Source organism: Dipteris shenzhenensis, chromosome 7, assembly GCF_047967505.1.
Source record: "Dipteris shenzhenensis isolate YYH24624 ecotype China chromosome 7, Dip_SZ_1.0, whole genome shotgun sequence".
Classification (NCBI taxonomy): Eukaryota; Viridiplantae; Streptophyta; class Polypodiopsida; order Gleicheniales; family Dipteridaceae; genus Dipteris; species Dipteris shenzhenensis.
The window spans coordinates 32,225,764-32,244,903 of NC_141602.1; the positions used below are offsets into that span (position 1 = coordinate 32,225,764).

General features: G+C 43.1%; 2 protein-coding genes across 3 annotated transcripts in view; one reads left to right on the forward strand and one right to left on the reverse strand.

Moving 5' to 3' along the window:
- The window catches only part of LOC147900231 (RNI-like superfamily protein), a 132,282-nt gene extending 129,068 nt beyond the window's left edge, over positions 1–3,214 (reverse strand). For both annotated transcript variants that reach the window (XM_087377282.1, XM_087377284.1), the window contains exons 1-2: positions 3,003–3,214; positions 2,817–2,876 (exon numbers count right to left, since the gene is read on the reverse strand). In XM_087377282.1, coding sequence (XP_087233408.1) covers positions 2,817–2,876; positions 3,003–3,152 — 210 coding nt within the window. In that variant the 5' untranslated portion in view covers positions 3,153–3,214. The remainder of the gene's footprint in view (positions 1–2,816; positions 2,877–3,002) is intronic.
- A 12,130-nt stretch (positions 3,215–15,344) lies between these two features.
- Positions 15,345–17,474, forward strand: LOC147900232 (peroxidase 29-like). The gene is made up of 3 exons (XM_087377398.1): positions 15,345–15,778; positions 16,221–16,575; positions 16,821–17,474. Exons 1-3 carry the CDS (start codon positions 15,524–15,526, stop codon positions 17,207–17,209), a joined length of 999 nt encoding a protein of 332 aa, XP_087233524.1. The 5' UTR covers positions 15,345–15,523; the 3' UTR covers positions 17,210–17,474.
- The last annotated feature ends 1,666 nt before the right edge of the window (positions 17,475–19,140 follow it).

Consider the following 19,140-nt stretch of genomic DNA (forward strand, 5'->3'; position numbering starts at 1 on the left):
AATCATGATAGTCACTCATAAGATTGAAAACCATAAACTCCATCACGCATAGGAGAGACTAGCTACTATAACATATACCATACTTGGGCATCCACTTATACAAAGTCTTCGTACAAATCCACACACCCACACTTACTTGAGCATCCATTTATACAAAGACTACACGGCTCACTTCATTCCGACTAGGGTGTCTGTTAGTGCCCCACAAGTGGTGGATTTGTTTATTAAACATATATTTCATATGCATGGATTACCCAGATCCTTAGTGTCAGACAGAGATGTTAAATTTACCAGTCATTTTTGGACTGCAGTGTTTGAGGCATTAAGAACTAAGTTGGGAATGAGTATTGAGGATCATGCTGAAATGGATGGTCAGACGAAAATAGTCAACCGGACTTTAGAGAATCTGCTTAGAGCAAATGTTTCGTTGAGGCAACATAAGTGGGTGGTTGCCATTACTGAATTTGCCTACAATGATAGAAGACATTGCTCTACAGGAATGAGTCCGTTCGAGTTAAACTATGGTTACAGACCAGCAAATCCAACTACGGTTGGAATACCTCGGGAAGTGCCTAGTGCTGCGGACGTTCACATGTGGCAAATGCTAGCACTTGCCAGAGCTAACATCCGCCAAGCTATGGATAGAGCTAAGACGTATGCGGGTGAAAATAGATCCATTAGAGAATTTAAGGAAGGAGAAAAAGTTTTTCTCATAATTCCTTCACACTCTAAATCTTTGACTGTAGGAGAGTGTGCTAAGTTATCACCCCGATATTTTGGGCTATGGGAATAGGCCACCATCCTAGAGGCCAAGGGTTCCCTTGCACATCCACCACTCCCATCAAAGATGCGACCAGCTTCATGCTTCCACCCTCGCAGTGCCTGAGCATGGGATTGAGGGCGCTTGGCCCATAGGATGGGACCCTACCCACCGAGAGTAGCCTCTTATCATCCGCAATGCTCTCTTTGTATCGACATCTTGCCACTCATAGCACAGCTTGGAATAGTAGTAGCAGAATCATCGGGCGATTTAGAGACACCAAGCTTACCTTGCAACACTACCTAGGCATATAGTTCTAAGGATAACCCCCGATACAATTTGGATGAGGACCTAACACAGGAGCGGCGCACTCTCCTTCAACACTGTGACATAGCCCGCAATGAGAGGAAAAGGGTGGTGGTTAGAGAGCACCTCGTGGTTCCCCTACAGCAAAGGGGAACAAAGTCTATGAGATTCAAAGCACCGAGACCCCGACATGCACTATTTAGAACCATAATGTTACCTTATGATCAGATCCAAGGAATTTCTCAAAGTCTTACACAGGACGAGATATAGCTTTCTACACAGAGACCCACTAGAGCCCACAACGCCCTCTACTCGTCATCAGTGGATACACACCAGGACGAGACTCAAAAGACAAGTAGAGTGCGTAGATTAGAAGTGGCAGTACTATACAGGTCATCTCTCATCGGTATAATCTATGTCAAAGGTATGACATCAAAGGTGTGACACATTCTAGATTTATGTGGTCCGGATCCAATGCCCCTCTCCGCAGGACTTCTTCACCGTAGTATGTTACTTCCCCCCAACACCTCACACTTTGCTAGAGACCTACGCAAGGAGGCTAAGGCTTCACCATATGCAGCCCTAAACTCTAATATCATAGATTTCTGAAGCTGTAAAGAAGTCCTCGTTGTTTGAGACTTCATAGCGAGGACAGGCATGCATCAGGTATCACTTCTAGATTTTTGAGATGACTCTATCTTATCACGAAATATTGATCTAAATGAGGCGGCAATGTCTCGCATTTTCGCAGGCAGGCAAGCCCTGGTCACAACTTAGGGGCATGCATTCTTGGACATGTGCAAAATACATGATCTTGTCATTTACAATGGTCTGGGTCAATGGCCCTCCTCGGATTGAACTTCTGCCTAAAGCAACAGAAGACCTAGCTCCTTGAACGTGAGTGGCCTCATTTGTTCTTCAACACAAAGAGAGTCGTCTCCAACCTTTGGTAGCTCCTTGTAAGCTTACTCACCAAGAGCATGGCTAATTCTGGACTGCCCGAGTTGATCCCTAAGAATCTTCACCTTTACCAGGAAGTCATGGACTGCCTCTCCTTCAACTATCTTCAAGTTGCCCAACTGATTTTGAAGCATGATGATCCTCCCTGTGTTCTTAGCCTCGTAGAGATCTTATAAGGTCCTCCATGCCTCATGTGTTGTATCTGCCAGCTAGATATGCAGGATCATCGAACCCACATTTGATCGTGCCTGTGTTTCTCAAGTTCAGCTCCTTCACTTTCTTGGGATCTACCAGAACTATGATCATCCCCGAAGCTTCATGCCTCCCGTCATCTCCCTTGCCACTAGATGGCTACAAGCCTTACATTCCAAATAAGATAGTTGGTTCCGTCCAGCTTCCTAGACTCTCCAAAGTTTGGAATGAGTGGATTGAATCCCATGGCAGCGTACAAATGACCTTCACTCTGTTGACCTATAACGGGCGAGCATCACACAAGCGTAGGCACCACTTGTTACCGGACAGATTACATTATGGACAGCACCCATGCATCTAGCAGTTCCTTTTTTGGACAGCCTCAACTTCAAATTTTAAGAGTGTTTGATGTAATTTTATGAAAAAGGTTCGTCAAGCTAGTGGGGTTCTTTACTCGGCAAGGTAAAAGCTTGCCTCAAGTGCCCAAAAGTTGGACACGTGCGTGAATTTCATATCGATGACAAAAGCACTATAAGCTTGAGATGAATCGGAACGACAACCGCATTAAATGTTATAGTGGGCAAAGAAGCACCATTACCAGGCTCATCGCTGCGGCTAGACGCTCGCCTGCTCTGTTTGTACCATGTAAGTCGAGCACCTACATTGAACGGGGTCAAACAGTTAGTCGGGAATCGGGCATCCAACGGTAGAAAATCCACACAGGCCACGGAAAACACCGAGATAGCAAGGGTATCAGAGACGCAGGTTAGCAAAGCAAAGTTACCTGCCAGAGAGGAGCATGGGAAAGGAGGAGTCGTCTGGCAGGATGGTTGACTGATGCGAGAGCGCAGGCATCTCGTTGAGAGACTCGAGAACTGATGATGAGGAAGACACGAGGTAACACGACGCTATTCCAAAGCTCAGTGTCCGCCATATTCCGACGATGGCTATGATGAGAGATGGCATCTACCCATACGCGTGAATTTAGGCAGGCAGCATTGTGCCATCACGTGCAGCCACGTGTCATGCCACAGGTGCAGCCACGTGTCATGCTATTTGTGCCAGCCGGCCTAACAAAAACTCTCCCTCGTGTCGTTCGCGAACCGCTTCTTCAACCCCTGCCTGAGACCACACCTTCGAAGAGCACTACCTCATCCAAGTTATCGGCACTACCGGGAACCCCTTTCCTTATAGATGCAGATGTATGCATGTATGCTCCTTCATACTTGGCGCGGCTTTTGCACCCTCATTGCTGCTGCTGCATACCTTCGCAGCATGCAAAGCAAAAATTTGGCGGTTGACCTTCCTGCTCTCACTCGCTGGTTCTTCCTCATTCGTGCTTTGTTAGTTCTATGTTTTCCAAAGATCGGCCTGCATTGGTGACAGGATTTTGAACTGGGGTACGATACGAAATTCGACTGAAACCAAACAAAGGTCTCACTGACAATTCCCCCCACACAGTTGCCACAAACATGGATAACGAATCTTCTGACAAAATTCTCACTTACTCTCGTTGTGTTCCTTGAACAGGGGTGTTAGAATACTAAGATAAACAACATGCACCAAGATGGAAACTAGTGAAGCTCGTTCCTTATTGAGTCTCTACCGTGAAATTTTCCACTGTTAAGGAAGCTGCATTGAGAAAGCGAGCGCATAGCAAACAGATCTAGTGTGAGGATAGAAATCATTAGCTACATCGAAGCAATAGGAGGTTGGCAGAGGACTCTCAAATGCTCTTTTTCCAACACTTTGCCCTATGTAAAACAGTTTTGTTCTACATAGTTGCACCATCAAGATGTTCTTCATCAGTTCTTGTTGTTGCAGCCTGTTACATGAATTCTCTGCTATGCAAGTTTGTTTTGCTTGCTTTAAGTCCCTTCCTCGTGAAGTTTTTCGTGATCCTTTCTATACCCTTTTGAGGGAATCATGAATGGGTCTTCCAACAAAGTGCAATGATGAAAGCAGTGCAGATTCTTATTGACTAATTCCAGCCTATTGATGGTCCATCACCAAGACAAAAGTCATCCAACTAGCAGTCCAAGGAATACGCAACGTGCGCAAAGCTTGTGTTCAATCACCCTGTTTTAGGTGTTGTATACGTCCTCTGTAGCTCCAATAGGAGCACCCGAAAACAATGTGCCATATGAATCTAAGTTTGACAAATCTCCGTGGATGTTTGTGGAATTTTGCAAGTAGGCTCTTTAAATTTCTAAGCATGCTACTCTCTCCTTTGTCGACTCACTAAAACGCTGTTTGTTGAATGCAAAATCTTATTTGCAAAACAAATGGCTATGTGTAAAGTACTGTCTATAGAATCCAATGTGCAATGTACTCAATGTAACATGCAATCTACCCAAGGAAGGGCACATTCCTTGGTCTTATAATTTTGGGAGATGAAGCGTGCAAACTCTCCCCCACATGAATGTGTCGTTGTGTGATAAGTACAAAGTGCTATATACCAAATATAAGTGCTATATGTGAAATGCAATATGCTAAAGGCAATGTGCTCAGCACAACGTGCAGTCCACCCAAGGAAGGGCATGTTTCTTGGTCTTATAATTTTCGAGTGCCAACTCTCCCCCCGCATTAATGTGTGGTTCTATGATAAGTGCAAAGTGCTATATACCATATGTGAATCTGCAATGAGCTAAATGCAACATGCAATCTATCCAAGGAAGGGCACGTTTCTTGGTCTTATAATTTTTGGAGAGGAAGCATGCCACTCTCCCTTGTGGGTGGTTATGTGATAAGTACAAAGTGCTATGTGCCAAATATAAAGTACTATATGTTGAATGCAATGTGCAATATGCTAAATGCAACAGGCAATCTACCCAAGGAAGACTAGTTTTTGACAATTTTAACAATCCTTCATGTACGGCATTTCAATTTTCCTTCCTTCCTTTATGCAACGCTTTCTTCTCTCTCAACAATGCTACCTACCTAGACCTAGTTTCAGATGATGTATGTCCCTCAGGGGGTCTATTATGGCATTGCTTACTTTTGTTAAAACAACAACGGCGGCTTCAACTCCAGTGCTTCTTTTGGCAAGATACTCTAAGAGGGCCTCCCCGCATCACGGTTGAGGCTGGAGAGGCTGTCGATTCAGCAAGCTAGGAGCTCCATCCACGTGTTTCTTCTAGAGGAGGCTGCTTATTGGTAATAAATACAGCCTGACATGAGTTCTACAGGCTCTACTTCAACAAATGGCATGGACAATGGAAGGATCTCAACCAATCATAGTCTTTGAGCATTGCAATGTTGAAACAACATGCCTGCAAAGAGCCTTGCTAGGCTAGCACTCCAATGCTAGACAAACCGATCTCTAACATTGCTATCGGCCATGGGGACATGGATTTTTGCTCCTAGTGGAGCTGGCATGGCCCTGCTAGCATGCGTGGGAAAGCCCTTTAAGCACTTTTGGCAAGCTGTTCTAGTTGTTTACCTAGTGGAGCTGCCATGGCCCTGCTAGCATGCGTGGGAAAGCCCTTTAAGCACTTTTGGCAAGCTGTTCTAGTTGTTCTAGCTGTTTTCATCCAGTCAGGTAGGGATATGATCTCCTTTACCTACAAAAGGACCGCAACTATCGGGTCTTTGGTGATCCCTTGCTAAATACCAGTTCTTATGAGCATCTCTATGGTAATCATCCTATGATTGTCTACATAAAAGGGATCTAGATTATCCTCCCTTAATGAGATCACTCTTTGGGCTGTTTTCAGTAATATAATCGTTTTCTCTTCATATAGCAGCATTCTCCTCAATGACCAGGCACTCTTGGATTTGGGTGTGGAGTTGACCGATGTTCTATACATCATCCCTTCGTGCTTGAAGTCAAGCATAACATTTCAAATAAACTTTTAGTATCCATTAGAGCATTATTAAACACCTTATTACATCTTTGCATCCATATTGACCAAAGAATTGAGCCTTTGATGAGGTTCCAGTTATGTGGGGCCCTGTTTGGAGAATCCCCGAGCAGGATAACCGAGTAGCTAAAAGGAGACGAGCAAGACGTCTATGAACTAGATCCTAGAGTTCCTTGGAGAGCACACAGTTGAGTAAAAGATGCGGAATATCCTCCCGGGCTTTGTTGCACCTTGTATACCATCCGTTTCCATGACCAACCTTCTTGGCCCTGGTAGCCGTCCATACCCCCTGTGAAGAATAAGCCAGAGAAGACAAAATTGTTTCTCAAGAACATTGCGGTCCCAGAATTTTGCAAACCTTTGGGCCCACAGTCTCTCATCATCTCTCCTGAACCACATTTTGTTGAGACGAGTGATCATATCTTCTTGGCCCTCGTGGATCAATGGAACATGAGTTAGGTTTAGCTGACACAACCACCTGAATTCCCTCGTAGTAGGGGGGAGGTGCCCACCTAGCCACAGAAGGTTTTCTTTGTCCCATAGCCCCTGACATTCCTTGATTAAGGGTAGGTTGATCTTGTTACTATGTTCCTGTGTAGGAGAGTCGGTTCATCATACCATCTGCCTTGACTACGATCCCACAAATCCCCCTAAACCTTGATCCCTCTCTTATTTAGTCTAATGGCTGGTTTAATTTGGTCTTCTGTTAGCGGGTTTGAGCTGTAGATAACAAAAAACCAAATTGAATCCTGATTGCTGAAAGTGCCTATTTTTCTTGAAAATCCCTTCCACTTAATGTGGTCTCAAAATTTCCTAGGCTCTCCACATACCTTTCCATAGTTCAGAGCCTTTCGCTACGCAAGGTTCTTGACCAAAAAGGATGGAACCTATGGTTAGATCCTTCCAGTGTGTCTCCACCAGTCTAGTTTGACTTTCTCCATATTCTTTAAGATCATAGTGGCCCAAACTAATTTGGACTCTTGATAGCTTTTAGGATCCATTGCACCATAAATCATACTGAGGATTTTTCAATATCCACCACTCCTAACCCCCCTTTAGATTTGGGCAATGTACAAAAGTTCCACCTTACCTTAGAGCTTTTATTCTGCTCAAGGGAGCCTCCCCACAAGAAGTTATCGAAAAGCCTATTAAGTTGGTTGAAATGCTTCTTTGACGGGAACCAGCATGCTATAAAATACAAGGTGGAAGGGTAGATGTAGTGATTGAGGATGAATTTCCTCACAGCTAAGGACGGCGGTTGAAGGCCTTGCCACCTATTGATTTTATCTCTTAATATGTCCATGACCCAATCCCACCTGGCCTTGATTGAGCAATTAAAGCCCATGAGAATCCCGAGAAGTTGGAAAACCTCTCCCTCTTTAAGGACCTTACATCCCTTGTCAAGGATAATTTGGGGGGGAGCAGACTTAGTGTCGAAGACTTCTATTTTTTCATGATTGATTCTGGATCCCAACGCTATGCAGAAAATGTTCAAACACTTTAGGATGCTTTCCACCGATCTGTCATCATTATGCAAGGTGAGATTAGTGTCATCAACGAGCTATTGGCATACTATCTACATCCCATTACTGACGTGAATCCCTCTGATGTTCCCATTGTCTTCTTCATCCTTGATAAGCCACCCTAGTGCATCGGCCGCTATGGCAAAAAGTAGTGGGGCTAAGGAGCACCCATACCTTATGGATCTTTTAAGGGAGAATGAGGGGGAGATTTCGAGGTGCAACTAGAACAGGCTGAACACGCAACAACAAATTCTTATTCTCCCGAGCTATCATCCATCTTATCTTCAGTGTCAGTAATGACCTCTTTATCGTTACCTTTTGCTTCCCCTTCTCTATTCTCAATGGGCTTAGAGGTTTCCTTGCTTTGTTCCCCAATACATTCTCTGGGAGGGACGTTAGCAGGTTGTTTAGTTGGGGCCTGGGCTTTCTGCAATTCTTGTTGGGTGGGATCTGGTCTTTCCTTCTTTTTTGATTATTTCTAGCAGGGCAATCTTTGATAAAATGGTCTCCCATGCCACAAAGGAAACAAGAATTGGGTATGTTTTTGAAGAAAACTTTTTGAATAAGTTTTGCACCATCTCCATCAAGGATCCAGATAGCACTAGGGGGTTCACCGGCTAGGTCCATAAGGACACAAGCTTGGGGGTTGCCTCTCGAACTAATAAACTTCTCCATTTCTACTCCAAGGAACTGACCTAGAGGTGTGCAAAGGGTCTCAATTTGGGGGAAAAGGGAGAGCGGGAGGTCAGGGAATTCAACCCAGATAGGGGCTTTGGAGGGAGGGGGAGAGTCTAGATTAAACGAAGGTTCCCAAAGCTAGACTGAGAGTGGTTGATTCCTAATTGTCCAGTTTCTTTTGCGAATAACTTTTGTGGCCATATCGGGCTTTTCGAAGATGAACACAATGTATCCATTTCTAAGAAAATGTATGGTCGTTACTATAAGACCTTTGTGAGATCAAAGTTTGCGAACCCAACCTTCAAGAAATAATGTTGGTGGTCAAGGACCATGGATATAGCCTACTACTATGCACGAACAAAGCCACTTTGTCATTTCATTAAGCAATTCCTTGTGAACCTTGACTATTGGGAGCTTACCTTTGCTAAGCTCTAGAGCCTTTGGACCATTTGTACCACAGGAGGAAGGGAGTTTTGTTGGCTCTACGCCTGTGGGGTTGAAGGTTCATCGAAGATTCTCCTGGCCCATAAGGTAAGCTATTCCTAGGCAGATTGCTTTGGAAGCGATGGGGCCTTGAAGAGGCTTCTATCACCTCCATTGATAGCACCAGCATAGGTGCTTTTCAGCAGCTCCGACAAGGTCTTGGAGATGAGGAGAGGCTGTATTTCAAGAAATTTAGCATCGGCAGGCCTTATGGGGTATTTTTCACCTTGAGTTGGGAGTGAGAAGGTGGTAATAAGGTGCCAATTGAAAAAGTTCAACCATTACTAGGCTCACTTTTGTATTTTGGAATGTTTCCCATGCTCGTGTCATGTTAGAGCTTGGGTCATTACTTTGGCTCAATTAAGGGTCTGTCTTGCTCATTAAGGCCTTGTCCAGCTCAATTTTTGCTATGAAACTAGGTTCTACTTGGTTGGCAATTCAATTGCAAGAGAATTATGTTTCAAATCCTTAGCCACCTTGAATGCCACCTAAGTTTGATCTTTCCAAATGAAGTCCTTGGTTGTAGATGGTCCCTTCTCGGAACTGGTCACTGATCCTTGAGGCCAAATGATTGCATTGGTATCATTTGATTTCATCACTTTTGCAAGGATTACTCAATACTCTAAATAAGTCTCTCACTTTTAGCATTGCTCTTGAGTAGCTTCATGTGCTTAAACTATAACTTGATTTTGCCTTGGTATGACCATCTGCTTCATAAAAAAGCATCTAATCTTGGGTGGTGGTCTTTGGTCTTCGTGTAGACCTTTGTCACCTTTTCCTTGGCCTTAGTCAAGACTTGGAAGGTGCTCAGCTTTTGGCTTGGCTCCCTAATCCACTTTTCTTGGCATACTAACACTTTGTCTCATCATGACCAAACTAGATGAACACAACACAATACTTGGTTATGCATTCATCAATTTTGCAAGGATTACTCAATACTCTAGATCAGTCTCTCACCTTTCAGCATTGTTCTTGAGTAGCTTAATGTGCTTAAAAAATAGCTTGAAATTTACCTTAGTATGACCATCCTCTTCACAAAAAAGGATCTAATCTTTGGTATTGGCACAGACCTTTGTCATCTTTCCTTCTACCTTTTCCTTTGCCTTAGTCAAACCTTGGAAGGTGCTCATCTTTTGGATTGGCTTCCTAATCCACTTGGTTCACATCTAGAGTGTTTCCTTAGCATACTAACACTTTGTCTCATCATGACTAGACTAGGTGCACACAACACAATACTTGGTTATGCACTCATCCTTAGTGTGCCCATATCAAAAGAACTTGTTACACCATTTCTCATTAGTAGCAAGGCCTTCTTAAGCTTAGAGATGAGGTTATCTCTTTTTTCTGTTGGTAAGGCATCATCATCCTCACTTTCCTCACCCTTCTTCTTCAGTTTCCTTGAAGTCTTGGAATTTAACCTTGATGAGTTGAGTAGACTTGAGTTTGGTTGGTGTTATCTTAAGCCTCCTTGGTCTTGGTCATTTGTGTAGTGTTGATGGTGACTCATGTGTCATGGGGATCTTGAAGGAATGCCAATGTAGCCTCCACCCCAAGCTACTCCTTGTGAGAGCAATGCAAAGCATGAGCCATCCGCAAGTGTCACTTAATTTAGCTGCAAGGCACAATCCTAGCTCTATGGACTTGCCACCACATTGCGGGCCTATTTGGCTCCAAGGCACAATCCTAACTCTATGGACTTTTATACATGTCACCTTTTAAAGGGAGGTCCAACCCTAAACTCTTTATACCACTCTCTTTCCTTATTATTTACAATGAACTTGGGCCTATTTGGCTCCAAGGCACAATCCTAGCTCTATGGACTTGCCACTACATTGCCACCAACTAATGTAGTTAACATGCCCCCCTTCTTGTTTTTTATCCAGTCCCCTGGATCGTGCAAAGGTCATGGTTTTTGGCTCGTTGTCAAAGAAGATCATTCTTGGTGAGTACCCATTCTTCATAGGACTTCACTGGATCCTCTGTGGCAAAATTGTTGCTGGAAAGATGGATATTGCATATAGTAGCATTGGATTCCATTGTAATTGGCATGGCATGGCTTGATTGATTGCAATGGTTAGACGCTGGGTGGATGGATTATAGATGAGTACTTGTAACCTCCCAAAGAGAGAGGAAGAAAGAGAAAAATCTAAGTGTAAGTTAGTAGAGGGAGAAGGTGTTAGTAGGGATTGATGTAAGATCCTAGTGGTGTTAGGGTTAGTAGAGTAAGTACGGTGTATTCTTGTTCTCCTCCCTTAAGTCCCATATTTGATTTGAGTGAAACTTTTATTGGATTCTCATCAGACTAGGTCTTTGACTTGCCATGGTAGTAAGTTTGAAGTTTTGCATGACATTTTTCCTTCTTTGCCTTGAAGTTCTTTCCAAATCCACTTTATGGATTATATTTCATTAAGGGCTTTGTTTGGAAGTATTTGAGCCTAGTAAGGTTATGGCACCGTTTAGAGCTTTATTTTGTCTGAGTCATCAAATCTAGAGGATTTTGATAGTACACCATACAAGCTCCTAAAATGAGAACTACAGCTGAAGAGGTGTATTGTATGTTGGGTTTAGGAAAGTCCTCTAAATTGAAATTAAAATTACATTGGGGAGGCTCAAATGGTTAAGTGATTACTAGTGTTAAGCATAAAGAAGAAGAAGAAGAAGAAGAAACAAAAAGTGGAGGGAGAGTTGGAGTTAGTGAATGAAGGGTGGCGGTTAGTAAATGAAAGTGAAAACAAATCTTTGTGGATCACACGAAACTCATCCAGAACCCTCGTTATGCCATAAGATTCACCCGATAATCAGACTCATCCGGTAGAGCTATTGGTGTAGGACCATTTATTGTCCCTTATGTGGAGAAGTGCCTTGGGATACCAAGGCGTTGATGTGTCTTTGATGGGCCCTTGACCTTGATGAAATTATTAGGGTTGCATGCCCTTTGTTGGTGAATATATATTTTTCAATGGTAGCAACATTTGTTAAGGTCTCTAGTATCTTTTGCTGTAGCAGGTGCTTGTGGATCTACTCCATTTTTAGGAGTAGGTTCTTGTGGGTTGATTGCTATGGACTTGACTGAATGTTGTACAGAAGGAGTGGGTTGGTATTTCTTTGTGGTAAAAATTGATGAAGATCTTGAACTAGCATTGCCTTGCTCTTTGTGGACCTTGAAATAGGTTCTTGTGTTGCTACTCCCTTTTTAGGAGTAGGTTCTTGTGTACCTACCGTTGGCAGTGAATGCTTCATTGTTGGTGTTGTAGATCAGATCTTTTAGGTCTTTCCTATGATTTTTGTGGGTTTAGAGGGGTGAAGTTGGCTGTGATACAAGCACACAAGAAGGTGGGTTGCCGTGTTGATGATGCTTAGGGATCCACATTGCCATTGTAAGATCTTTGAGCTTGCACAAGTACCTCTTGATTCCTTTTTTCTGGTGCCTTTGTCAAGTACATCCTCTAGCCTATTCAACTTCCACTGTCTCACCATAATAAAGTGATGCAAGTCCTCTGGAGCAATGTGAGTAGGATTGTAGTGACTCAAAGGTCTTCTGTTTTTGTTGATCATCCCAAGTTGCTTCTAAGAAAGTTGCCAGTGAAACTAATTCATCATTCTCATTAGGAAGGTTCTTGTGTGACTTGTGTCTAGCATGATTAGTGTGACTTGTATAGCTGTCACAAAGCTTGATGCCGAATTTCTTACTAAGGAAGGTTCTTGTGTAGCTTCCAAAGTAGATTCCATTCTTTTCCTAGCAAGTTCTTATGTAACCCCCTTTCAGTATAGTCTAGACTTCTGATCCCTATGGACCCCATGAGATGAGATCAACCATATCATATGATTGGATTTACTTCAGCTATATACATCACAGACTTGGGGAGGGGACTAGGAGTTCCCTACCAAGATCCAGTTTTATTAGGACTAGGGGACTTGGGGAGGGGACTAGGAGTTCCCTACCAAGATGATCTAGTTTTACTATGACCATTTCCTTAGGGTATGAGATGATGGACTGATCATTAGGCCCTAGTCTCTAGAGGATAGGCGAGTTCCCCTTGCACTGATGATTGCCATAGGGCAGATGCGCGTCTCGTCACACTAGTTGAGGATCGAGGTAGGGAGGGCTGCAACAGGCACACCTAGAGAGCAGTGGATTTGTATTTTATGCACATAGGCAGTAGTGGAGAACTTTCTATGCGTGTGCCCAGCTTATTATGAGATTTGAGGATGCTACCACTACCTCTACTAGGAGGGGAGCGGTTTCAAACAACACTAGATCAGATAGTAGGAGGAGATAGCACCATGGGACACTGATCAAGCACAGAGACATGTCACTAATTTTTATGCCTTTGAGTCAGCTCCAGGATACATCAAAGTAGAGGATGAGGAGATATGTGATATGCAGGCAGCTTGGATCAGTGGGATAGAGATGACATAGGGTAGAGAATAGGGAGCCACAAAGGAGGACCAGAGCATGCAGATAGAGGTTCAGCCCATCGCCACTATAATCAGAGGAGATTGACTGACCTGAGGTGTCACCCTTGATGCTGCCATTAGATACAGAGATACTAGAGACCATGACCCCCACCATGACAGGAGACAGCTTGACAGTTATAGATAAGTGACATCTTTGATTCCTATTAGAGAGATACCATGACTCTTGGATATGTCCTCAGAGCTTTTGCACCATAGTCTCCTGAGAGCTCTAAGAGTGTGCTTTTGAGTTTTTGATATTATTGGCTTAGCTTAGCACTTAGCAAGGGCCTTGGCGATTCATCCCATGGTGGCTTATCTCGTGAGGCCTCCCTACTAGAGACATTAATATAACTTTCTCTCTCTCTCTCTCTCTCTCTCTCTCTCTCTCTCTCTCTCTCTCTCTCCATGTGTGTGTGTGTGTGTTTGGTTGACTAGCCTTACAAGTGGAGCCTAAATGTCTTGGGGAGCCTAAATGTCTTGGGGGAGTTTATTTTTAGAAAAGAATAATATACAATGTCCATTTTCATGCAAATATAATCATCATTACTTTTATTTTGGAAATAAGGTTATGCTTTCAATCCACGTGGTTTGCTTGGGATGTTTACATATTCTTCCACATCATATGCCTAGTGTTCTTTTTTATTGAAGAACCTCCTTGAAAAATGGTAGCATAAGCAAGCTATCCAACCCTTGCCATCCATGAGAAATGATAATCCAAAATGGGTTACCTTGCCCTAAGTTGGTTGACAAAACTAGCCATAACTTCATCGATGCTTATTTTTCCTAACGGTAACTTTATTAAATGGTGCAACATATGCAATAATCACATAAATCATGCCTTGTACTTAATTTGATATGTAGCATGACCCATTTGGATTAGCATGGGTATCCAAACACATTGTTTCAAGTTTTATTGGATGCCATGGTCTCACCTCGAGCCCAACTATACACCCAATTTTATGTGGGGTGGCGGTTTCACTCTTTAAAAACTCTTACAACATGCACATGCAACTAATGAATGTGCCTCATTTTAGTTGAGCCTAGATGATCAAAGTATTCAATTGCTTAAGTAATATGAGTGGGGCTAGAATGGGATCCAGCAAGGACTATGAAAGGCTTGGCTACTCCCTCCATAAGAGAAGAGGGTAGGGGAGCCCGTTGGGGGGGAGGGTCTAGGGGGTTCACTCTATAAAAGCTCTTACAGCATGCAGGGCACTCAATGATGTATTTGCTAAATATTCCTACATTTAAAAGTTTACATATTTTAGCATAATCGTTTGTCCCCTCTAGGGCCCTCCATATATATACATCATTTGATATTGAATTTAAAGCTCCTCTTTATATGTGTAATTCCACCAAATAGTAAAATACATGAAATACATTCCTTTACATAGAGCCAAGCAAAGTGATTTTTTGAAATATACATTATATATGCTAATCTTAACAAGCACTATCAAGGCCTCTTTGCACAAGCTCTGAGGGTGAGTTCATGCGGAGTATGCTAAAAGTAGGAGTTGGCCTTGGACAATGCTTGCACAAGGTTTTATGATGGAAATTGGAAAAACCATAATGTTCACATACTTGGAGGTTTCTTACATGGACTTATAGGGTTAAGCAAGATGGGAAAATATTTGAGGTTTTGATGGCCTTCAAAGGCATTTTATAAGGTCAAAATGAAAATTTGAGGAGAGTACCCACAAGCATGCATGCTCTCTTGTCACCAAGATTTGAGGCGTCAATGATGCTGTATCAAAGTGCGATAGAGACGCCTCAAGAACGTGGAGCGCTATTGCCCATTGGTATGTGTGTGCTAAGAGGAGAGTGAGGACCCAAAAATATAAATGGGATAAGGAGGGGGGGGCTTAAGTGTACGGGGAAGGGGGGGGGGGGGGAGAGTGAATGGGTGGGACGGTGGTAGTTGAATGTGTATTGGTGTCTCGTGGAGGGTGCATTGAAGGCAATTGATGAGCTTCAAAGCTCAAACTTGAAAGGACAAGCTCTTTTGCACAGAGGCATGGTGGTCTTCTTCAATGAGGAGTGGTGCTCTCCTAAAAATTGCCAAGTTTAAGTACTCGTGAGAGCTTCAAGGAAGAAGATGATGCATGCATTCACTCTCTCCAAGAGTCAAAAACAAGCAAACCAAATCTCCATGATTTAAGGAAGTTGATAAAAATTCTCAAACAAAAACTGCAGTCTGCAAGAGCTGTGGTTATTGCATACAATGGCAAGCTCCTCCTCCTAATTGTTCTCAAAATCTGAGACAAAAGTGCAGTCTGAAAGAGCTTGGTTTGTGATCTACAATGGCAAGCTCCTCGGGCTCTTCTTCTTCTTGCTCATTCTCCATGATCCTTCAGCTTACCTTCCTTGTTGTCCTCCTCTTTGCCTTCTATGGCGTTCCCCTCGTCTCCTCCCAAGGCTTCGGTGCCGGTTACTATTCCAACTCTTGCCCAAACGTCGAACGTATCGTTCGAACCACCCTTCGTGGCCTCTTCCTTCGTGACCCAACTTCCCCCGCAGCCCTCCTTCGCCTCGCCTTCCACGACTGCCAAGTGCTTGTTAGTGCCATCTTCCCTCCACATCTCCTTCCCATGCAGCTCTCCGACGTTATCCGGCACTTCTCTGCAGCAGTTTTTCGTTTTGTTTAGCCGCTGTGATGATGGGCATTTCGCTGAAATGCGCTTCTGGCCGCCTGTTTTTTATTTCTTTGGCTGCTACCATACGTCAACGTTGTTTGCCAATGCAAGTTTCCGCTCGAACAGCCAGAAAAGAAAATATCTTCAGAGATTCATGCAACTTTAATTTTCAAGTTTTCGCTCGAACAGCCAGAAAAGAAAATATTTCTTCAGTGATTCATGCAACGTTAATTTTTGAGCTGTGTTGCCGGAGATTTATCTCGTTTTCCCACTTGGCCGCATTGCTTCTCCTCCTCTCGTCTTTGTTTAAACGTTGTCTATCAGCACATTCTCAGATCTTGTTATAACGAACGCGGATCTGCAGGGATGCGATGCTTCAATCATGCTCGACTCGGGATCAGATGGAACTTCGGAACTTCAATCTAGTGCTAATCTAGGCGTCCGGAGGCTTGACTTCATTGACAATGTCAAAGCTCGCCTTGAGGCTGCCTGCCCGCAGACTGTCTCGTGTGCTGATATTATAGCTCTTGCAGGCCGAGACGCGATTGCGCTGAACGGCGGGCCTGATGTATCGATTCCTCTGGGAAGGCTAGACGGCTTTCAAGCGAGTTCATCTGCAGCTGATGCAAGTTTGCCGCCTGCAACGATCAGCGTTAGTGGGATGCTGGGCCTGTTCGGGAGGATGGGGATGAACTTACAGGAGAGCGTTGCAATGTTAGGTTATATTTCCTGCTGTCTTCCTTCATTCTACATCTTGTAGTCTGGATTCTGTACTCCTTTGGTTCTTGTACGCCAGTGCCTGCGAGATCAGAGTTGTTCTCACAGTGTCAGGCCTGTATTTATCTGTTTTCCACTCGTTCTCGTCTGGTTTTCGTCCTCATTCGCATTTCGGAATTTCGAAATTCGGATGCAGTACTGAATATCGTCGGCTTGCTTCGCTTAACTGCGGTATAATGACTGGCAGGTTCTCACACGCTGGGCGTGGCGCATTGCACCAACTTCGTAAATCGTTTGTACCCAGTGAAAGATCCAAATCTCGGCGCAGTGTTCGCTAGCACGCTGAGAGCCCGGTGTCCCAGGCGATTTCCGAGCAATGCGTTCGCAGCACTCGACACATCTAATTTCAGGTTTGATAACAGTTACTTCAGGAACGTTCTCAATCGCAGGGGTCTGTTGACGATCGATTCGGAGCTGGGGTTGGATCCTCGGACAGGCGCAATTGTGCAAAACTTCGCCAACAACAGGGGGGCATTCTACAACGCCTATGGGTCGGCATATGAAAAGATGACATCGTTTCAGGTTCGGAGAGGAAATCAAGGCGAAGTGAGGACGAATTGTCACCTCTCCAATTAGGCCGATTATGGTGGAACTGAAATCTCTCTGATTTAACAAAGCCTTGCTTCTGCATTGGAGTAACATAGATTAACCGTGAACAGGATTCTCATCAATTCTAGAAAATCAGCTCAAATAGCGATAAACGGTAACAAATTTGAATACGGATTAAGATCATTTCATTTTGAGTATTTCAGTACAAGATCCAGCAAATGTGTCTCTTTTGAGATGCAAAAACAGATTGATTTGGAGAGCGTCTTTACTTTGATTGGTTGGAAAAAACGTCTTTCACTAGCATTGAAATTTCTCATTCAAACTAATCTTTAAAAATAAGTTTCTCATTCTCATTTAAACTAATATTTGATTGAGATGTAGTGTTACCAAGGCTCCTTTAAGGACTAAGTTTCTTCTTCAATGTGTCAATTGGTATTTGTCGTTACCTCTTCTCAAATCAACTTCAACCATTAGCTTTGTTCTAGCAAGCAACAATGCTCTTACTAGCTTTGTATTGGGCACATTCTTTTTTGGAAGCAAAATACCAAGGGATTAATTTTCGAAGGAATTAGACATTCATACATTTTTGAAACCATTGAGAGATTTTTATTTCGTCATTAACATGTACTAAACATATAATTTATTTAGGACAGCGTGTAGCTATCTCTCACCAAATGGTTTTTGATGAGCACATTTTGTAACGTGATAATGTAGTGAATTTCATCAAAAATAGGACTCAAACAGTGAACCCACAGCTCATAAATTCGGCTTGCTACCACACACAAAAAACATCTATGGACACCCAAGATCCAATGTATGTTTCTACGGTTTTTTCTATTTCATGTAGTAAGGATTCTCAATATATTGGGCCGATTTTGAGATCGTTGTTCCCACATGAAAGCTCTGTGTAATTTTGTTCTAGTAGGCAACAACACAAGATCCATTGTAATCCTAGTAATTGCAATTGGGAGAGTGTAATTAGAATGTAACTTCTCAAAGTTTGTTGAGGTGAATTGCTACCAATTCTTAAAGAAGTGAACGCCCATTGTTCCAAGGGAAATCAAAATCATTGGAAAGGCACTAAAAGAATTCATAAAGCAACGAATGCCTCTTGCTTGAAGGGAAATGAATATTTCTATGCAATCTCTATGCACAACGTAAAAGAGGCAAGGCACTAAAAGAAGATTCTGATAACGTTTTGATGTGAACAAATTCAATTTAATGTCTCTTATTTTGTTGTCGTTTCTTCAATTGATCTCATCTACCCCATAACAAATCTCACTTAGTATGTAGTGGCTAGGCACAAATATCTAGAGAGCCTAAAAGCAAATGCTTCAGGAAGTTGCTGATCCTCGCACAAAGTTGCTGCATGTTGTTGTAGAGAATGGGCACAGAGAGATTGTGGAATACTTTGCAAAAGCATTATTGAAACAAAATCAACAAGAAGGATGAGCTATGTCGGACGGCCCTTCTTTTAGCTACCAATGAGCTTCAATCAACTGTGGTGGCAAGGCTTATGACGTGTCCAGACATTGACCCTGATTGAAAGGATGGCTATCATCAATTAGCATGCATGCTTTTGCATTTGTGGAGTAGCCTGTAAAGCATCCACTATGACTCAATGCTAACCACAAATGAGCAACTTGAGATATCGTAGGGCGATTACCTCTCCACATCACAAGCCATGAATGGCCATGTCCTCTTAGTGAAAGCGCTCAGAAAGCATGAAGTATCTATTTTCCCTTTTGTAGATTTGAATGTGAAGGATAATTTTGGAAGGCATTGCTTCAAATGTCAGGCAACTCGAGTGCCTAGTGAGTTGTAATGGTAAGCCGCTAAGTGTAAGCTCACATTGTGACACTTTGCAGCTTAATCTGACAAGGAGCAAGGATCAAGCTTTTGCAATGTTGTTGTTACACCCTCACTCATTTGCAGAGCAGCCACTAGGAGAGAAGGCT